The sequence below is a fragment of the Eubalaena glacialis genome, chromosome 13, assembly GCF_028564815.1.
Source record: "Eubalaena glacialis isolate mEubGla1 chromosome 13, mEubGla1.1.hap2.+ XY, whole genome shotgun sequence".
Lineage (NCBI taxonomy): Eukaryota > Metazoa > Chordata > Mammalia > Artiodactyla > Balaenidae > Eubalaena > Eubalaena glacialis.
In genome coordinates, this window is record NC_083728.1 from 28,810,060 (window position 1) to 28,830,542 (window position 20,483).

The 20,483-nt window shown below is 52.0% G+C and overlaps 1 protein-coding gene across 1 annotated transcript in view; it reads right to left on the reverse strand.

Moving 5' to 3' along the window:
* Positions 1-2,728: 2,728 nt before the first annotated feature.
* ANGPT4 (angiopoietin 4) overlaps positions 2,729-20,483 on the reverse strand; it is a 40,909-nt gene continuing 23,154 nt past the window's right edge. The window contains exons 4-9 of the mRNA XM_061208302.1: positions 19,289-19,521; positions 15,473-15,588; positions 12,734-12,835; positions 11,115-11,281; positions 5,903-6,033; positions 2,729-4,931 (exon numbers count right to left, since the gene is read on the reverse strand). Of these exons, the coding sequence (XP_061064285.1) occupies positions 4,771-4,931; positions 5,903-6,033; positions 11,115-11,281; positions 12,734-12,835; positions 15,473-15,588; positions 19,289-19,521 (910 nt within the window). The 3' untranslated portion in view covers positions 2,729-4,770. The remainder of the gene's footprint in view (positions 4,932-5,902; positions 6,034-11,114; positions 11,282-12,733; positions 12,836-15,472; positions 15,589-19,288; positions 19,522-20,483) is intronic.

Below are 20,483 nucleotides of genomic sequence, written 5' to 3' on the forward strand. Positions count from 1 at the left end.
TCCCTCTCCTGAATTTTACAGATGAGGAAACTGGGGTCCAGAGAGGGGCAGGAATTTGCCCCAGCTCCACAGCAACTCAGGCAGAGTGGTGCTGGGTCCAGTCCTTCGTGGGCACTGGGGTGGGGAGTTGATTTCTGAAATAGGTGTCGGGGGCACCTTTTCCCACCACTCTCCCCTGGCTCACTGGCTCAGTGGCATCACTCTCCCACACTAGCCTCCTTATGGTTCCTCACAACTACCTCAGGGCCTTTGCACATGCGGTTCCCTCCAGTGGGCCTACTCTTCCCCCAGCTCCTCACCTGCCTGCCTCTTTCTCACCTTTAGTCCTCAATTTAAGTGTCCCTCTTCAGAGAGTCTTTCCCTGATCACCCTGCCTCTGAAATCTTTTATCTGTAACTCTTGTTTATTTTCTTCACTTACAATATATTAATTAGTTAATTTAGTTAAATTAAAAAAAATTTTTTTTTTAAATTTTGGCGAGTCTCTCCCTCTAGCCTGTTAAGCTTTATGATTTCAGGACTGTGGCCATCTGTCTGTCTCGTTTGCTGCTCCCTCCCCATCACCGAGGCAGGCCTTGGCCCAGGCAGGTCCTCAGTATGTCCTTGCCATGTGAATGAATGAATACGTGTATGAACGAATAAATACATGAGTGAATGTGCCAGGCCTGGATGTCCACCACTGCACTGAATTTGCACGACTTCCCCACGACTAGATCACAGGCTCTGCATTGTGCAGATGAGGAAAGTGAGGCTCAGAGAGGTCCCACAGGGGAGGGTGGGAATGTGTTGGATGCTAAAGGCCATTGGACTTTCCTGCCCTCAGCACACAGGCAACAGAAGCTCACAGGCCACATTACACATTAATCTAACACAAGAAAGTAACACATTTTTGCTGGATGTGTCCTGGACCAGATTCCATTCTCAGAAGGGCTGCTCCATCAAAAGATGCTGATGCTCCTGTTGCTAAGGCAACACTGTTAGCTTTCCGAAGCATCTTCAATGAGAGAGGTGAAGGCCCAGATGGACACTGAGGGGGGGAAAGTCTGGAAAAAGGGGTCAAATCACCCAGCCAGCAAGACAAACCATCCTGATGCTGACTTATCCCCTGCCCCCTGCAAAGGGCCACCTCCTACCCCACCCATGATTGGTTGTCTCTGGGCTGTGCACAGTGAACTCTCTCCCCCAGTGTGGCAACTGCCTTTGCTGCGAACGTGCAGAGATTGCGGGAACAACGCATTCTGCCTGCCTGGCTCCATCGGGACCTACCAGGTGCCAGTGGGAAAGACAGATTAGTCTTGGAAAACTTTCCTGAAAGTTCCATCAGCCCTTGACATAGGTGGAGGGGACACCACTCCAGCATTTTTGTGGTCGGTGCCAAGGTGCCTCCAGAGAGCTCTGGACGAGGGAGGCAGCTGATAGGTGCAAGTGCATTGGAGGTGGTGACTGGCTGTGCCGCTCGGATGAAACTCTTTCCCTCTCTGAGCTCTAATTTCTTCATTACTAAAATGGGGGAAAGCTGGTCTGATGCAGGGAGAGGGGACAAGGATTCTACATAGGAACCTGCAGATGTAGGTATCTCAGAAGCCAGTTCCTGCAAGCGGTGGCCTCCAGGAGACCCATCCAAGGCCACGACCTCGCCAGCCAGGCCCCCTAGGGCCTTGTGCACCCAGAATCCTTTAGCTGTTCATGTCTGCAGCCACGGTGAGTCAGCGTTGCTCTCTTTTAGATGTTTGCAGGCGCTCCATCCTTATTGCACAGATGAGAACTGGAGGCTTAGAGAGGGCAGGGGCTCTGCTCCAGCCACAGAGCCTGGACTGCGAATCAGGGTCTGACACCTCTGGGCAGAACACAGCAGTGTCCTTGATAGTCTGGGGCAAACCAGGGATTGGCTGGAGCCTGAGGGGCAGGCCTTGGGGGCAGGGAGGCTAGGAGAAGGGGCAGAGATGGAAATAAGAGAGATGGGAGTCTGAGAGATGGAAAGAGAAAAAGTGAACCTCTGTTCTTGCCTGCCCAGCATCCCTGCTTCCTAAAGCGGCTCCTCAGTTTCCCCAAGGCCAGTCCACATGACTTGGAGGGAACTAACCCCACCCCCTGGTTCCAGGCATGATAGTGTGACCCAGGTCTGGTCAACCAGAATCACAGTGATAAGCGCAGGGATGGACACAGGACCAGTCCTGGCTGGAAAGAATCCTGCCTTTGCTGGAATCCCTGGGACAGGGGAGCTTTCTGTCTGAGGGATGCTAAGCAGGCAGGACACAAGCCTGGGGCTGCTGGAGCCATCTTTCAGGAGAGAACCTGACTGAGAATGAGGTCCGCATGGTGGATGGCCGGCCTGAGAGGTGGGGAGGGACGTCACCTGAGCACCTGGCTCTGACCACATTTGAATCCATCCTAGACTCCCTGTATGTGAGTCAATCCATTCCTCAGGATAAGGTTTCTATCCCTTGTACTTGAGAGTCCTGGCACAGAGAAGGAAGGAAAGTAAGAAGGAAGGATGAATATTTTAAAGAACAGATGTGTGAGGGTTACCCAAATTGGCTTCTTGGTCTTCTTAGACAACTGGAGTGCAGACAGGGATTTGGGCCTTCACCACACCCAGAGGAGTTCTGTTCCTGGGGCACACAGCGTTGCCTATACACTCGTAGTACAAAAATAAATGCTGTAGATACAAAAATAAAATGCTTACCTTCCCTGGGTCCAGAAGAAGGAGTGGCATGCACTAGGGGGCCGATTTCTCCACCCCATTCACCTCTTTGGGAACTAACATTTATTAAGCACCTGTTTCATGCCAGGCTCTGTTAAGAAGTTGCAATACAAGGTCTCATTTCCTCCTGCCCCAGCACAGCAAGGAGGGAGTATCACCATCTCCATTTCACAGACCAGATGATTGAGGCCTTGAGAGGCTGAGCCACTGGCTTCAAGTTCAAGAGCTGGAGCAGGTCTGTACGACTCCAAAGTCCTGCCAACAGCACCACACTGCACACCGTAGACACTAAATAAAGGCTTGCCGAGCAAATGCTGGATAAGGCTGTGTCAGCCTTCTGGGCAGCTACCTGCCCCTAAGTACTTTTCCCTCCTGCCTGAAGTCACCATTAGCAACCACAACCTTTGGTTTCCCTGAAGGAGATCAGCATTAATCTGTGCTGGGTTTAATCAGTGGATTGGCCGAGGTGGGACTCAGGGGCGGGGGCAGAGCCCAGTGGGATGAAGGTGCCCCATTTCCACCATGCAGCCTCAGCCAGGAGAAAACCTTCTGAAGACAGAGGCGCAACCTGGCGGTAGCGCAGGTCAGTCGTGGGCTGGGCCCGGGTGTTGGCTGAGGATGACAGGACTTAGGTGGCCTCATCAGGTCTGAGGAGGGTGACACAGTAATGGGAGTGGGTGGCAGAGTGGCTGCGGCCCCTCTCTGAAAGAAGTTCATGAGGAGTCCCTGGTCTCCCAGACTCAGCAAAGGCCCAGTCTCCATGGACCCCTAGCTGTAGCATCGCTGTTGGACAAGGCAAGAGGAGGCTAGGAGCTCTGGCTTGGAGGCAGGAGGGACCTGGACCCAGCGATTGGTGTCCTGTTCGAGGCAGAGTGGGCCCCAAGAGCCCCTGAACTTGAGCTGGTATGAGCTGGGGTCACAGGGAGTGCTGAGGGCAGCCCCCAGACAGAGATATGGCTTCCTACGGACAGAGAAGCCTTGGAGCACAGACAAGAAACTTAGTTCTAGACCCTTCTTCAGCGACGGTGTATCTGTTTTAACCCAAAGGTTCCTTCCAGTTGTTTTTAGAGGCTGAGAATGTCACTGTGGCCCTCGTAGCTAGAAATGGTGAAAGCAGCCGGGGGTGGGGATAGTGACCTGGGGTTTCAGCTCATGACATACGAGGACCAGCTTTTTCCAAGGGTATCCGCAGCCCTGAGAGATGCTCTGGGATAATCAGGGCCCATTTTCAAATAAATAAATTTGGGGAAAGCTGCCTACTCTAGCCCTTTCATGGGCAGTCACTAAGCACATGACCACACTAATAGCTCTGACAAGGCCTGCAGCTAAGAATGCCTGTTCACGTTGATTTAACCTGGTGTTTCCCTCCCTCACTTGACCACAGGTACTTTTAGAGGGGAGTCCTAGTTATTCTCTCTGGAATATATTCTAGGACATTCAAGGGGTAAAGGAATCCCTCTTAGATCTCCTGGAGCCCCTGAGAAACCACGTCTGAGCTTTAGATGCTGGGGCCTAGGAGTGGTGGACAGTGTGGGTGGAAATAACTCCCGTTATAGGGTGGATGCAGCTCCTTCAGTCCTGAACAGAAAGCTCAAGGACATCTCAAGGCTGAGAAAGCTTGGAACAAGAGATGGCCTTCCCAACAACCCAGGGACAGAATCTGGGCCTCCATCTGGGCAGTTTCCTGCCTGTAAATACCTTCCCGCCTGCCTGACATCCCACCATTAGTCGTGTATTCCTTTGAGGAGCCCAGTTAAATCTGTTCTCAGCTCATCCAGGGTACTATGACCCTCAAGCTGGCTGGAGGGCTCTGCAGGAGGCAGGAGGGAAGAGGAAATAGGGACAATGCAGAGGCAGGAACCCCCAAACACCCACCATTTCACAACTTGAGGGAAAAAGGGAGGGAGGTGACTCTTCTGGACTCCTGGGGTAAGGAGGGCTGGCTCAGGGGACCCAGGGTGTCCAGGACAAGGTCCTGGCATTGTGTCCTGTGTTTGGGTCCAGCTTGTTCAGAGGATACCACATCCAGGTCCTCCTGCGGGACCAGCCTCCAGGCGTGGCTGCTCCTTAGATGTCTGTGGGACGCACCATCATGCGAGTGGAACGCAGTGAGTAGCTGGGGCCTTGGAAGTAGTGCCAGCGGATGCCGTTGAGTTTGCGCACGTGGTGGCGGGCCGGGTAGTAGATGCCATTGAGGTTTGAGAGGCCGCAGGCATCAAACCACCATCCTGGTGGAGGGGGAGGAACAGGCTTTGGGGAGGTGGGGGCCTAGCCAGTGGGGTGAGGGCAGCCCCCTACCCCAAAGATGAATCAGGGCTGTTGGCTCCCCTGGGAAGCCAGCTCGCTGGAGATGGGGCTGGGTGGGAACGGGCATTGGGTGGTGGGGGAGGGAGGCTCCCAGACCCTCTGCTCAGTATGGGGCCTCCAGAGGCAGTGCACTCATGTCTGTCTCTCTGTGTCTCTCTCTGATCTCTCTGTCTCTCTTTGCTCTCCCTTACCCTACCTTTCTGGGTCTCTCTCTCTTTCACACACTTTGTCCATCTGTCTTTCTGTGGTCTGCGTTTCTCTCTCCATCTTTCCCTCTGTACTTCCCTCTGTCCCCATGTAGCTCTGTGCCCAGCACTCTGTCTGTCCATCCTGATGTCTCTCTCGTCTCCATCTGTCCCTGTCTCTGTGTCTCTGGAGGTCTCCTCTGATCTCTGTCCTTCCCATTCTGTCTCTCACTCCTCATCTCCCACTCTCTGATGTCTCTCCCCACAGAAAACACTGCCTCAGCCAGAGTTGGTGGGCAGCTGCCCCTCTGCCCTCCACCCAGGTCTCCCTCCTCCGGATCCTGCTTGGCCCAGGAGGAGGGTTGGGGAGGAAGTCTCAGGCCTGGGGTTGGGGCAGATTAGGCATTGTACCCCCCTAGGGTGCACCCTGGGCCCCACTCTCAGTGCTTCTCAGAGGTCTCAGAGGAGAACTGGTGATGCCAGCTTTAGGAGGAGGTGAGACCTTGGAGGGGACCTCAAGGACCCTGTCGGGGGAAGGTATGGATGAGGCACAGCCAGGCCAGCCCGTGGGTGAGCGAGATCCTGACCTGCATCCACTTCTTGATGGCACCTGGCTGCACAAGGGCCCAAGTGGGGAGGGGATGGGGGTATTCAGCCAGGCATGCCTGTGGGGAGGTGGGGCTTCACCCCCCCGCCCCCGCACCCACCTCCAGACAGCATCTGGGCGCACTTGCAGAGGCAGTTGTCGTTGTCTGCGTCGCGGGTGCTGAAGTTGGTGCCCTGCAGGACCAGGCTACTCTGGCGCCCCGCCGAGCCGCTGTACCCACTCAGAGAAAGCCTGGAGGCCACCCGGAGGTGGTGATGGGAGAGGGGCCCAGAGTCAGGTTGGGGGTGGTTGCGGAAGGGGTTCCCCTCCGGTTGTGCTCAGGCATCTCCCCTCCCTGTCTGCTGCCTGCAGGGACAGAGCGCCCACCGTGTGCCAGGCCTCCCTCAGCTGGCTGAACCTGAGTCTTGGACAGTTGTGAGAATGATCATGATAATAATAATAATGAGGACCATGGCTAACATTTTTTTGAACATCTACTATGTGCCAGGCATTGTTTAAAGCACTTTACATGGGTTAATTCATTCTCATTTAATCCTCAAAATACCTTAGTATTCCCATTTTACAGAAGAGGAAACAGAGCTCCCAAGAGCCACAGGAGCCTGCCTGAGATCTCAGAACAAATGAGGGTGAGAGCCAGATCCCAGCCCCATTTGGCCTGACTTGGGAGCTGTGTGCATTACCTTCCCAGCTGACCATCCGGCAACCCCAGCCCTGTCACACCTCCTCACACTCACCCACGCCCTCCGGGAAGCCTTCCTTGACCACACCAGCCCACATGGATCAGGGCCCTGAGGCACCCCCAGCCCTGTGACTTCCACCCCTGCAGCCAGCTGGGGAGGGTTTCTATTTATTGGTCAGGCTATGAGGCCCTGGCAGGCACATCCAGGCCTGTGTGGTGATTATGACCACAAGTTCTGGGGGTAAAATGCCTGGATTCAAATCCCAGCTGTGTCACTCGTCAGCTGTGTGGCCTTGGGCAGATTGCTTCACCTCTCAGCTTCAGTTTCTTCATCGGTTAAAACGGTAACGATAGTATATTAACCGTCATTGTGATGGGGTGACCTCAGCGTGTGACAGGTGCAGGGCAGCACTGGCACACGGTAAGTGCCTGGCACGTTCAGTGCCTGTTGATTCGTCCCGTCCTGTCCCTGTGTTCCCAGCCCGTGTGCATGGCTGGCACAGGCTTCCACTGAGCCTGGCAGGAGACGGTGTTGGGGGCTTGTAGCAGGGCAGGGGCTGTACTGGCAGCTGAGGCGGGAGCCAGTTTGGGAGCAATAGAAGGTCCTACGGGTGGAGGCAAGTGGACACCAGATGCAGCCGGGGCAGCTCAGGGAAGCCCTGGTTCCCCAGGGCAGGGCCTGCGAGACGCCCCCATTGGGATCCAGAGGGAATGTGGGGTCTGAGCATGAGGCCACCTCAGTCCCTGCACCTACCACCTGTGTTCTCTGTCTGTGGTGAGGGCAGGGCTGGCTCAGGGTGGCCAGCCGTGAAGCCTTAACTGTGCCCTTAAATATGCCACCCTGGGCTTGCATGAGTGGTGTTGCAAATCCCCCGCCAAGAGGCCCACCTGGCCAGGGGCTCCCTGGGGTGGGGACAGGCTGGCCGGCCCACCTGCTCATATGGTCCCAGCTTCTCCTCGTGGCCACTGAGGGCTCCATTTGAGGGCTCAGTCATGTCAGTTCAAGGCCAGGCTCGGGACGCAGGCTAAAGTTTGGGGTCACCTTTAGTCTGGGGCTGTGTGGAATCAGTGCTGGACAAAGCCGAATGATCTCATGGGGTCACTGCAGCAGCACTGGCCCCAAGTCCTCAGCCTCCCTTCCCCTCCTCTCTGGGAGCCAGAAGGGGGATCTGTGCCGGGAAGCCCCACTTGACCCATTGCTCAGATGCACTTTGGACATAATGATGGCTCAGGCCTGGGGAACACAAACATACACACGAGTCCTTGGACACCCCCAAGTGAGACACACAAGGTGCGTGAGTCTGTGTTTGAGGTCGTGAGCATTTGGATACAAGTCTCTGTGACTGCGTGTTTATGTGTGCGTTTAAGTTTGCGCAGCAATCTCTATGGTGGGTCTGAGTGTGTGCTCTGGAATATGTCTTTGTGCCTGAGATTGTGTGCGTGTTTACCTGAGAGGGCTTCTCTGAGGTATGTTTGCACACGTGCCTGGGTGTGTCTGTGCTTGTTTGTGTAGCTATGGTACTTGTGTGAGTCTGTGCTCTGAAGGTTCAAGTGTGTACCCGAGGGGTGTGGTGAGCCCCTCCACATGTGCATGTGTGTCTGTGTCCCTGTGTATCTCTGTGTGTATCTTGTGCTTGTTGCCGGGTCTGGGTGTGTGGGCACCTCTGGGAGGCCTGTGCCTGGTGTCAGTGTGTGCCTGTGCCTTGTCTGTGCCTCCCCCATCCCGCTCCGTGGGCCACTTCTCTGCAGGCTTATGCACGCACCCCAGCCGGGCTCCAGAGGGTTCCCATTATTGTGTCTGACAAACAAGGGTGCCCCTCCCGCCCCGATGCCGATGCCCCAGCTGCTGACTGCCCAGGTTTTGCCACCTCTAGGCTTCCCTATGGGGATCCACCCCACCTTACCAGGCAGCTGACTCTGTACGGCGGCGACCCAGGGACAGCACCTGTTTCTGTCACTCTCCCCTTAGCCCTTCTCTGGCAGTTTCCAGGTCCCTATGTGTTTTCCAGGATCTTCCAAGCTTTTCCTGAATGAGCAGGGCCTATTCCTTACGATCCCTGGAGCCCTTGAAAGAGCCTTGCTCAGGTTTGGGGTTTCTGTGGCCAGCTGCATGTCAACTCTTCTTTCTGCCTTCTTTTCAGAATCTCCCTGCTGCCTGGGGAGCCCTTTCTATCCTCTCTCTGTCTGGAGAATGCCTACTCTTCATAGGCACCACCTCCTCCAGGGAGCCCTCCCTGATAGCACAAGCATCTCTATGCCCCTGTGCTTTCCCCTTAGGCAGCTCTTGTCTTCTCGGGGGTGTGGGTTTGCTTGTGGACACACTCACCCTCAGACACACACGACACACTGTACTGTGAACAACTTTGAGGGGTAGAGCACAGGTCTGATTCTTCCACAAATGACCAGAGCCAGCCCATGCCTGGCACAGGGCAAGTGTTCAATATATCATTATTATTATTTAGGGCTCTGCAAAGGGTCATGTAGATGTGGGCCCTTTGAAACCTGAGCATAACAGTCTGGAACCATGGGCAGGGAGCTCTCCATGTCTCAGATAAAAAGCCAGAGGCAGCTCATCAATTCACAGAGGACAGCACAGCAAGGGGTTCCAAATGTAACATACATGTATATGTTTGTATAAATGGACATAAATAATTGAGATATACATAGATGCAGAAATATTATATTTCTGTCTTTGAATATATTGTTTGTATATCTCTAACATTTATGTAACACTTACCATATGCTATGCGTTTTCTGCAGATTATCTCAATTATGACATAGATACTATATTTTACAGATGAGGAGACTGAGGCACAGAGAGGTAAGTAACTTGTCTAAGGTCATGAATCCAACAAGTGATAGAGTCAGGGTTCATACCCAGGCAATCTGGCTCCAGGGCCATGTTCTTTAGCACAATGAGATATTTTTCCCGATGTTTCTTCCCCAAGAAAAATGGCAGATCCTGGACTTAGGGCCACAGAAGCTGCTGCCCAAGAATTGGGTCATGGAGATGAGGTTTAACTGTTACTTGTGTAGGAAAGGGAGGCTCCCCCAGCTTCCTGTTATGCACTTACCATGTCCCAGGCACTGGAGATGGGAACAGCAGTGAACTCTCACAGAGCAGTCTAGCCAAGTGTGTGAAGGGCTGGCTTGGGGACAGTAATTATAATATTATAATATAATGTTATAATATTATTTGCTGAACATATACTAAGTGCCAGCGTTAATGCTCTATGTGTAGTATCTCATTCAAGCTTCACAACACTTTAAATGAGGTAGGTACACCTGTGGCACCCATTTTGCAGATGAGAAGGTGAAGGGACTTGCTCAGGGTCACTCAGGGAGATAGGGATAAAGTCAGGATTTAAGCCTTGGCTTTGGTGGTCAGTGGCTTAAAGAGGAGTCAGCAGGGTGTTGTGGCTACTCACTGGTCAGCTTAAGCAGTCGGAGGCATCCAGCTGAGCCCCGCCTAGCCCAGACCCGGGGATGTTTCATTCAGCTCTAGACATTGCACTTTAAGGAGGAACATTAACAGACTGGGTTGGGTCCCATAGAAGGGATGTCAGAACCAGCTAGCTGGAGGAACCAGGGGCATTTAATAGAGGGGTTGGGGGCACATCACCGAGAAGCCCTCAGAGGTGGAATTAGGCATACAATGCAGGCAGACAGAGAGTCATCAGAGATTCTTTGGGAGGGAGTGACCTCCCATCAGTGAAGGCATTCCAGCATGGCTGGATGATGAATGTGGCTGTGGAGGAGATTCTAGCATCATGTGAAGAACCAGACGACATGTGAGGTCCTTTGCGGCCCTAGAGCATGAGTCCATGAATTCAATTCTGTCCTGGTTCCAAGATAGCTTATCTTTAAGATCCTTGAGTTTCTCAGAGACGTAACATTATGTAGGAGAAACACCATGAGCTTTGGCAGCAAAACTGAGTTCAAAACCAGGCCCTACCTGTTTTGTAACTTTGGGCAGGGGACTTAAGCTCTGTGTCTCAGTTTCCACATCGCTAAAGCAGGTACAGCAATGCTTACCTTAGAAGGTTGTGGGGAGGATTAAATGGAGTCATGTGCCTGGAACATAATAGGTGCTCAAGAAATGTTCATTCCTTTTCCTGAACAGAGCCAAGAACCAGGCTGAGGGAGGGGTGAGAGACCTTGATGATTTTATAATGTGCTCATATTTAAGCCCATCCTGTGGTTAAGAAGCAGAGGTACAGAGAAGCCCATTTGACTTGCCTGAGTTCACACACTGAGCTGGAGCAGAGCCAGAATGAGCCCAGTGCCCCTGATTCCCAGCCTGGAATTTCCACCTCACCCCACAGCATAGGGCAGGCTGGGCAAGTCACCTCCCCACTTCTGGGCCTCTGTAAAATGACCGCCTCGGGGTGACTGACCTTGGAAGGCCCCTTCCTGTTCCTGGCATGGCAGTGTCAGCGACATTCTCTCCACCCCACCCAGTGGCCAGGATGTGCTGAGTGCTAACCAGACACCTCCAGAGCCCATGACGTGCGCCCAAATGGGGGACAGATGGCAGGAACTGGAGACGCCCAGGGACTGACCGCTGGTGCATACCCTGTAGCCACTAGCCCAGGGCTCCCAGCCCACCCATGAGCCTGGGCCCCAAGCCCACCTGTACAGCTGCCCCTCGCTGCCCAGCTGGAAATGCTCATACTGGGCGTAGGCCTCGTTGCCTTCCCAATCTTGCAGCTCCACGCGCAGAGAGTAGGCTGCCCTGCTGGTGAGCTGGTGCACCACCTCATTACCTAACCAGTGCTCCCCGGCTGGGTTGCCAAAGCCCTAGGGAAGAGGAGAATGGGAGTAGGCTGCATGCCGAGGAGGAAGGTTATGTCTCTGGTTAAGGAGCTGGGCTGGGCCGGGCTCTGGGGACACTTACCCAAAACCACTTTGCTAGGAGCTCCCCAACTCCTAGAGCAAAAAGACTACTAAGACTTTTGTAAATGTAAAAGCCTGTTAAAAATAATTGAAATCACATGAATCATAATTGAAATCTATGAAGTTCAAGAACAGGCAAAAAAAAGTCTGTGGTGGTAGAAGTCAGAATAGCTACTACCTTTAGTGGAGTCTTGACTTGGAGGGGACACAAGGAGGGTTTCTGGGGTGCTGGAAGTGTTGTATATCTAGCTTTGAATGGTGGTCACGTGGGTGAATATATATGTGAAAATTCACTGAGTCTTACACTTAAGATTTGTGCACTTAGGTGCATGAATATTAAATCTCAATTAAAAAATTAAAAACTTAAATCAGCTGCATAAGCGGTAGAGCAAACATTGTTCAGTGACATGGCAGCCACTGCAAAATTTCAGTAACATAGGAATGTAAAGCTAAGAGCATTGAGAGTCACCAGTGTCCCAGAGTGACACGTGACCAATGCCCTTGGCCAGAACAATAATTCAGCACCGAGGACAGGGCACACCTAAGCCCCACTCCCCATTTTAGTTATGCTGTACCACTTATTAGCCTAATGGTTAATATTCAGCAGTCTTTTCTGTATTTCTGCTTCTGAGCACCCTATTTCTCTTTGCCATTTGAATGATTCTTTAAAACCCAATTGGTTCAAGAACACTCATAGATTAATTTGGTACTTTTTAAAAAGTATTTATCAAAGGAACAGCAAGCAGACACACAAAAAATAGTATTGTTGTATTTCTGTGTATCTTTTTCTATTTCTTTTGCTCTTAAAAACTTTAAGAGCTTTTAAGTCAGCTTGCCAAAAATCCTTTATCCAAAATTTAATTAAAAAATTGGAAGACAATCAGGCATTATTCCTCGTCTTGTAAAATGCATGGGGTCTTTAAGCCAGCAATTCTGAATTTAAAAAATCTCTCCTGCAGATGTAGTCATGTATGTGTGCTAAGACAAAGACATTCATTTAAGCAATGCAGCCAGGGGTGAGCAGCGGAGATCACTTTTTTCTGTTCTGTTTTTTGTATTCTTTAAAAATTTCTAGCAATGTATATGTATTATCTTTTCCAAAAATTAAAACAAAATAAAACTTAAACTTTCATTCTTAGGATATATGTCAGGACTTGCAAAAAGAGGGTTCAATTTCGGGTGATGGAGTCCCTGATAGCGTATTTGCACTGGCCAAACCTGTTTGAAGGCAGTTGGTTTAGGTGGGCTGATTTTTTTTCTGAGAAGGGTTGGGGGCAAACCAGACCCCTGCCCACAACCCACTTCCTGCCCCAGGTTTCAGGGCTGACAAGCTCCTCCCCAGGGCAGAAATGTTACCTGTTTGTAATCCCTCCAGTTCCGTTGGAAGTTCATGCTGCCATTCTCACGGCGCTGGATGAGGGTCCATCCACCTCCACTGGCCTCCATGTCACAGAACACCTGGAGGAAATTGGGGAGATGGGAAGTTGGAAGCCCCAGGAGGCAGCCAGAAGCCAGGTGTGGGCCAGCCCGAGGGTGATTTGGCTGACAGAACCTCACAGAGCAACAGGTGAGCTTGGTGGTCAAGGCATCCCAAGGATCCAGGTCCAAATCCCCCACCCGTCGTCTTCATTTTTCTAAAATGGTGGGCAAGTGATGTCCTCTTGGAGCCTTCTTTTCCTCAGCTGTAAAATGGGGATGTTAATACCTTAACCTTTTTGTGCCTCAGTTTCTCATCTGCACACTGGGATTGTTGTGAAAATTAAATGAGATGAGTCATCCATCAAAAGAACAGAGCCTGGCACATAACATACTAGGAACTCAGTAAATGGAGGCCTTTCACTGGTTATTATTGCAGAGTTGCTGTAAGAATTAAATGCCAAGAGGTGTAAAGTGCTTGGCACATGGTGTAGACTCAGGAAATGTTATTACAGGGGTTCCCTGGTGGCCTAATGGTTAGGATTCCGTGCTTTCATTGTGGAAGCCCAGGTTCGATCCCTGGTTGGGGAACCATCCTGCATGCCAGGCGGCACAGCCAAAATACGAGAAAAAAAAAAAAAAAAAAAAAGGAAATGTTATTACATTCAGCAGACGAATGTTTTCTGAGCACTTACTAGGTGCCAGGTTCCATTCAAGGCATGGGGAATGCCAATATGGATAAGACAGAATGATTCTTTCTTTCAAAGAGCTTACCATCCACCACAATCACATCTTTCAGTTTAACTTTTGTTCACATATTATTTTTCCAGCCAGCTCAGTACATTTCAATGTTTGATGAGGAAACACTTGGTGCCTGCCCCTGTACTAGGTGAATCAGAGACAAATCAGAGATAAATTAACCCCCAGGGCTGGCTTGGTCTGGAGGAGGCTAGCAGACAGATAGGGCTAGGTCTGATAGGGCTGGCAGACTATTGAATATGAACATTTGGGCAGCTACAAAGAGAGTTCCCAAGAAGGAGTCACGGGGCAATCCTGGAAGGCTTCCCAGGGGAGGTGGCATTGGAACAAGGCTTTGGATGATGATGTGCCTGCCAGACAGAGATGAGTGGGAATAGCGTTTCCAGTGGAGGGAGCAGCAGGAGTAGAGGCTCTGAGATGGTGAAGGTCTGCTCAGGGAGAGAAGACAGTGGCATCTGTTGTGAGGGTAGCAGAGGTTGCAGGAAGGGAAACTGAGGCCCAGAGAAGGGAAAGGACTTGCTCAAGGCAAATGAGTCAAAAGTAAAGCTGAAGTTTGAGCCCAGATCTCTTGCCTCCCAGGCCAGCTCTTCCCTCTCTATCAGTGTTCCCAAATTTTAGTTATTCACACCTTCCCAAATTCCACCATAGCTGAACTAATTTCATATAAAATATTTACTTTAAAAATGGTATCTTTCATAGAGAATGGACTTGAGGATACGGGGAGTGGGAAGGGTAACCTGGGACGAAGTGAGAGAGTGGCATGGACATATATACACTACCAAATGTAAAATAGATAGCTAGTGGGAAGCAGCTGCATAGCACAGGGAGATCAGCTCGGTACTTTGTGACCACCTAGAGGGGTGGGATAGGGAGGGTGGGAGGGAGACGCAAGAGGGAGGAGATATGGGGATGTATGTATATGTATAGCTGATTCACTTTGTTATACAGCAGAAACTAACACACCATCGTAAAGCAATTATACTCCAATAAAGATGTTAAAAAAACATGGTGTCTTTTTTTTTTTTACTTAAATAAATACTCAGACTAAATGCATCTTAAAAGGAAATCTTGTTAGTACCATAGAGGGAAAATTAGTAACACTTGCCTTTATTCAGATAATTGTAAAAATATATATAAAGAAAACAAAATAGTGTTACAAAATTCTAGCTAGAGATTGAGGGCCTGATCTCTCTTTGTAAAAAGGGGGATTTAGCAGGTGTGTGAGAACTGTTAAAGATAATCTGAGCCATTCTCCTTGATATATTCAGCAGGGTTGAAAGAAAACTGAAAAGGGAATATGAAGTGGGAAGACTGGCTAGCTGTTCCCCAAACTCTTCCACTTCTGGGCCTGGCCCCCAAACCCACCCTCCTGACATCCACATTTTCCCTTGACTGCCCTCCCCCCACACATCTGATAACTGGACCTCAAAGTTCTGGGTAACCTTGGGAGCCACTCACTGAAAATGGTGGAGCTTCCATCAGCCCCGGTCTCTAATTTCCCACATAAAGCAAGCTCCCACACCTGCTTTCAGCTGGACTGTAAGTAAATTAGAAATAAACTTCTTTGTGTTAAGCCCCTGGAACTGAAATTCTTGCAGGTTTGTTTGCTGTATCAGCTAGCATTATCTGAACCAACACAGAACCATTTATTGCTATTCCAACTTAAAAGCATCCCAGGAAAACATGCTGGAGAAGGATGCATTGCCAACTTTGGGAACTTCTGCTTTAACCGCATGATCTGACTCCTGAATGAGTGGGGGCTCCAGAGGGTAGGGTCACCCCCACCTTCTCTGGAATCTCAGATGTTGGACAAGGCCTGGAGGTGATGTTGGTGGGGGGTGGGGGTGGGGTGGAGGGTTGTCTGAGAGTCCTTTGGCTCAGCACCCTCTGATAGCCTCAGCCCTCAGGGAGCCCCCTAACCTTTCTGGGCTCTGTCACATTGGCCACATGGATGGTGTAGATGCCACTGGCATTGGCCCCGGAGCGCTGGATCTCTGCACAGTCCTGGAACACCTGCTCAGCTGCCCTCATGGACGCTGCAATGGGACAAGTAAAAACAATTGGAAGTGAGCTAAGGAGAGAGGGAAGGGGTCAGGTGGGCACTCCCGTCTGCTCTGTGCCAGGTTCTGGGCTGGGAGTTGTTGGGGATAGGGAGATGTATCGGACCCTGGAAGGTTTCGTAGAGGAGCTGACAGTGAACTGGGACCTGGACAAGGAGCAGAGGCTACCCAGGTGGAGAAGGGGCAAGTGTCTCAGGCAGAGGGAACAGCATATGCACGGGCTCCAAGGTGGGAACAGTCCTGTGTGTGCAGGGATCGGGGTGTGGTGAGGGGAATTTGGCTGAGGCCACAAAGAGGAGATGACTCACACCCAGATCCAGAGCTAAGGCCAGAGGGAGCTCTGCTGTTTGATGGACCAGAGAGCATCATTAAGGAAGGAGAGATGAGGCTGAGATTTCAGCCTTGAATGCCAGGCTGAGGAGCCCAGACTGTGCAGAAGAAGAGCCCTCTGGCCAGGGTATAGAACAGAGATTGGAGGGGATGAGACTCAAAGCAGGAAGGCCAGAGATGAGGCTGCTAGAGTCTTCCAGGACAGGTAATTGGGGCTTGAACTCCACTGAGGTACTTCCCCATTTCACAGACCAGGAAACTGAGGCCCAAAAGTGAGGTAACTGGCTCAAGGGCACACAGCTGGGTCGGGTGGGAGGGGTTGGGCAGGGCTTTCCCTCTCTCCAGGTCTTATGGGGGATTTGTCCTTGGAGCTCCCTCGGGTAGGAGATCCAGGGTCCCCTCCACAGCCCACTCTACCAGCTGGATATCCCTGCAGCTCTTAGGTGGGCCCCCCTCATTATGCCCTCCCTGGGAGCTGACCTCTGGCCTTAAGGGAGAATATTAATTTAATGGCCAAATCCCACCAGGGCCCTGGAGGCCTCCAGGATTAACCTGAAAAAAGTGACTGTTGGTAAATAAACTACCGAGGTTTCAAACACCCTCTCTGGCTCCTTTTTTGGGATCCAATTAGAGTTTTGGGCTATGATTCCACCAGAAACCAATCTTTGGGTAGGTGGGTATCCAAGGATAGGGCTAAAGTTCCAGATGGATAGGTATCCTGACCAGTGAGGAACCAGGAAGCTACCAAGGGGTGGGACTTCCTGCTTTGGCCTCATTCTTGAACCTGGATCCTGGGTCCTGGAGCTGAGGCCCTGTTGAAATGAGGCTGTTATTCCCAGATCACAAATGAAGGGACAAAGGTCCCAAATCCATCCCAGTCTGTGCACAAACATTCCCTGGGCACGGTCTCCACGGCCCCATCTGCCAGGCCCCTGGTCCCTGGGGAACTGGAGTCTAGCCAAGCCTGGTAGGTTGCTGGCCTAGAGGTGAGCTGGGACAGGCCCAACTTTCCCAGCTAGGCAAGGGCAGAGCTAGGAGTTGGCCTCAGATTTCCAGCCACTCTTCTCAGGGTCTGTCCACTATTGTTTTCTTTAGTCAACAACAATAGCCTTAACGACAATCATAGCAATAAAAGTGAAATACCCACCATGCATTGTGGTGTTTCTTAGCCAGGTACTGTCAGGGGCAGTCTGGGGCCAGGAAAAGTATTTTCAGGGAGCATAAGAGCAAGGATGGACCAGTATTGACATGCAACATAGTTTGGCCTCAGCCTGGACCCCCCTTAATCTTTGTACCAGCTTCACCCCCTTTTGGCCCTAGGCACCATGCTCAGCCCCTTCATGTGTATGAACTCATCTGATGCTCTGCGCCAGAACTCTGAGAGACAGGAGCTATTATTATTCCCATTTTATAGGTGAGGAAAATCAAGGCTCTGAGATGTTAAATGACCTGTGCAAAGTGCCAGTGCTAGTAAGTGAAGGAGCCAGAGCTTGAACTCTGGTCCATTTGACTGGAGAGCCAGTACCTTTCCTACTATCCACCTCCCCTTGGGTCTCCACCACTGAGCCCATACAAGGCTGGACAAACAGACCTTGTTAACGAATGCTGCTTCTGATACCATGCATGGGTTAGGTCTTTTCTACCTGTGTCCCCGTCCTTCTAACCTTCTGAATGCCCTGAGTTCTCCACCCCTTGCCAGCCTCCACCTGCCTAGGACAAAGCTGTGCAGAGAGGGGGTGCAGGCTTCCTGCTGGCCTTCATGGATGCCTGGTTCCTGTGCCCGTCTCCGTCCAATCTTCTGTTCTACACCTGGTGACTAATCTTCCTCCAGTTTCTCCATCTAGACAGTAGGGAGAAACAACCCGTAGTGCCTCTCCCTGGTGACAGTGGGGCAGGACAGGCGTTTGGTCAAAGGGTGCCTGAGGCAAAGTCCCCTATACAACCTCTCACCCAGACTGGTGAGCAGACATTGGGCCACAGCTGGAGACTGGGTTAGCGGTAAGCCTGTGGGGAGAGGTGTTGGGCCCAGGCCCTGTACCTTTGGCTGAGCTACAGGATTAATTTAGGCAGCCTCATTGCTACGGCTCTACGCACAAGCCAGTGATGGGTTCGGGTCACTCCTAATCTCATGGTTTGGAAGGTGTTCACCTCTCTTGCCTGTGGCTACCTCAGGCCTCACACCCCTATCTGGTGGGGCCTGCCCAACTTAGATGGAGCCATGGTGCCATCCTCTGTCTCTAAATCGCTGCCAGCCATAGTGTCTGGAATCCATCACTATTGGTTTTTTTTTTTGGCTGCATTGGGTCTTTCTTTGTTGCTGCGCGCGGGCTTTCTCTAGTTGTGGCGAGCGGGGGCTACTCTTCCTTGTGGTGCGTGGGCTTCTCATTGCGGTGGCTTCTCTTACTGTGGAGCACGGGCTCTAGGCATGTGGGCTTCAGTGGTTGCAGCACGGGCTTAGTTGCCCCGCGGCATGTGGGATCTTCCCGGAGGACCAGGGATCAAACCCATGTCCCCTGCATTGGCAGGCAGATTCTTAACCACTGGAAACTTCAGGAACACTGCTAGCAGGGCATCTAGCACATAGTAGGCACTTAACAAATATGTATTTCCTCCTCCTTCCCTCAGAGACCCACAGACGGGGGTTGGGCATCTTTTGCAAGAGACAGTTGTGGAACTCTGCTGTTCACAGCTGTATCCGCAGCACCCAGCACTGGGTCTGGCTCTGTAAGTGCTTGCTGACTGAGTGACTGAAGCTGGAACTGAGTGATTGAAGTCGTTCCCATTAGAAGTGAGGGCTGGGGAGGGGGGCCGGCCATTGTCCTCCTTTCTCAGAAGCCTGGGCCACAGGTGCCTCCCCACTTCTGTTTGGCCCTCTTGGGCTTAGGGGCAGGGGGCATTAGGGTGAGAGAAGTCCTTGGGAGGCATTGAGTCCAACCTCTCCATTCTGCAGATAGGGAAACTGAGGCCTGCGGAGGAGGGCAAGCCCAAGCAAGTGAGGATGGAGGGTGGGTCCTGGACCCCTGACTTGTCCGTCTGGGCTGGTGGTATCCTCCTTATTATCATCACCTCCATTAGACGCATGGAGAAACGAAGGCCTAGAGAGGGACAGGGGTACGGTCAAGGTCACTCATGGAGTCGGGGAAAGAGTCTGGATTGGTTCCTCTTAGGACTGTTGTCGTCACCATTATTACTACTGTTTGGTGTTATTTCTGTTTCATAGGTGGGGGCGGAGGGGGGTGGTCTTTCCCGAGATGGCTTCCAGGACTGGCGTGAACCGGGAGGGTAAGCGGGGTCTCCCTCCCCTCTCCTCCCCTCCTCCCGCATCTGGCGGGCCCCCTTTGCTCACCCGGGCCCTGGGCCACGACGCGCACCAGGCGCTGCACCGACTCCAGCAGCTGGCTCTGCTGGCGCTGCAGGAGGCTGGAGTTGCTGCTGGCGGCGCGCAGGCTGCGCTCAAGGCCGGCGAGGGCGCCGCTCTGGCGGCCCAGCAGGCGCCGCAGCCGCTCCTTCTCGCCGCGGAGGCTGGCCAGCTCCGCCTGCTGCTGCGTCTCCAGGGCCTGCACCCGCGTCTCCAGCGCGCTGCGGGGCGGGGGCGCACAGGCGTGAACCCGCCGTCCCCACCTTGCAGTCACACTCGCGGGCTTTCCCCTGGGCCCCGGGGTGAGGCTCAGACCCGCGCTGAGGCTCAGAGCGGTAGCGTCCTGCCCAGGGTTACACAGCCCGGAGGTCCGTGCCCACAGATAGCACAGAGTGAGGAGGGGAGGAAAGAGAGACCTGGCCTTGGAGTAAAATGGATTGGAGTCCAGTAGAGGAAAGAGGTGGGGTGGGAGGGACACAGCAGCAACCTGGTAGCCATTATCAAATCCCAAATATGCGTGCCCTTTGACCTCGCAGTCCACTCACCGGAGATAACCTCCAGGGAGCATGGGCATGAATGCCCTTTGGAGGATGGGTTGTAATAGGGAAAAACAAAACAGCCAAAATGCCAACAGCCAGGACTGGCTGAGTCTGTTCTGTTCTGTTCTGGTGTCCCTGGAAATGTTCTGGAGCGGTGAAGAGGAGGGAGGCTGAGAGCATTTGCGCAGAACTGGAAAGATGCCGGGGACTTGGAGTGGGCGCCCTGGCGCATCAGTACCTCTAGTCTAACCCCACATATGGGAACTTAAAAGAGAAAGAAAAATGTATTAATGTAACTGTAGAGGGATACTGGGGAGCTTATAGGAAAAGGCGTGGATGGACACGTGGAAGGACATAGTGGCCCCTGTGTTTCTAGAGAATGTGAAAGAAAATCCACTAAGTGCTGTTACTTCTGCAGACCAGGTTTGAGCAGATGGGGGTGGAGAGGAGGGGGTGGGTGGAGGGGACTGACTTTCCCTTTCATTTTGCACAGGTCTCTATTGTCTGATAAGTAGGATTGTCTAATAAGCATGAGGCATTATTGTAATGAGTTTTTAAAAAAGAGTCTTAAAAAAGAAAGAAGCTTTTGACTCAGCTCTTGCACTTTTGGCATTTTATCCTACAGATTTGCTCACATGTGTGTG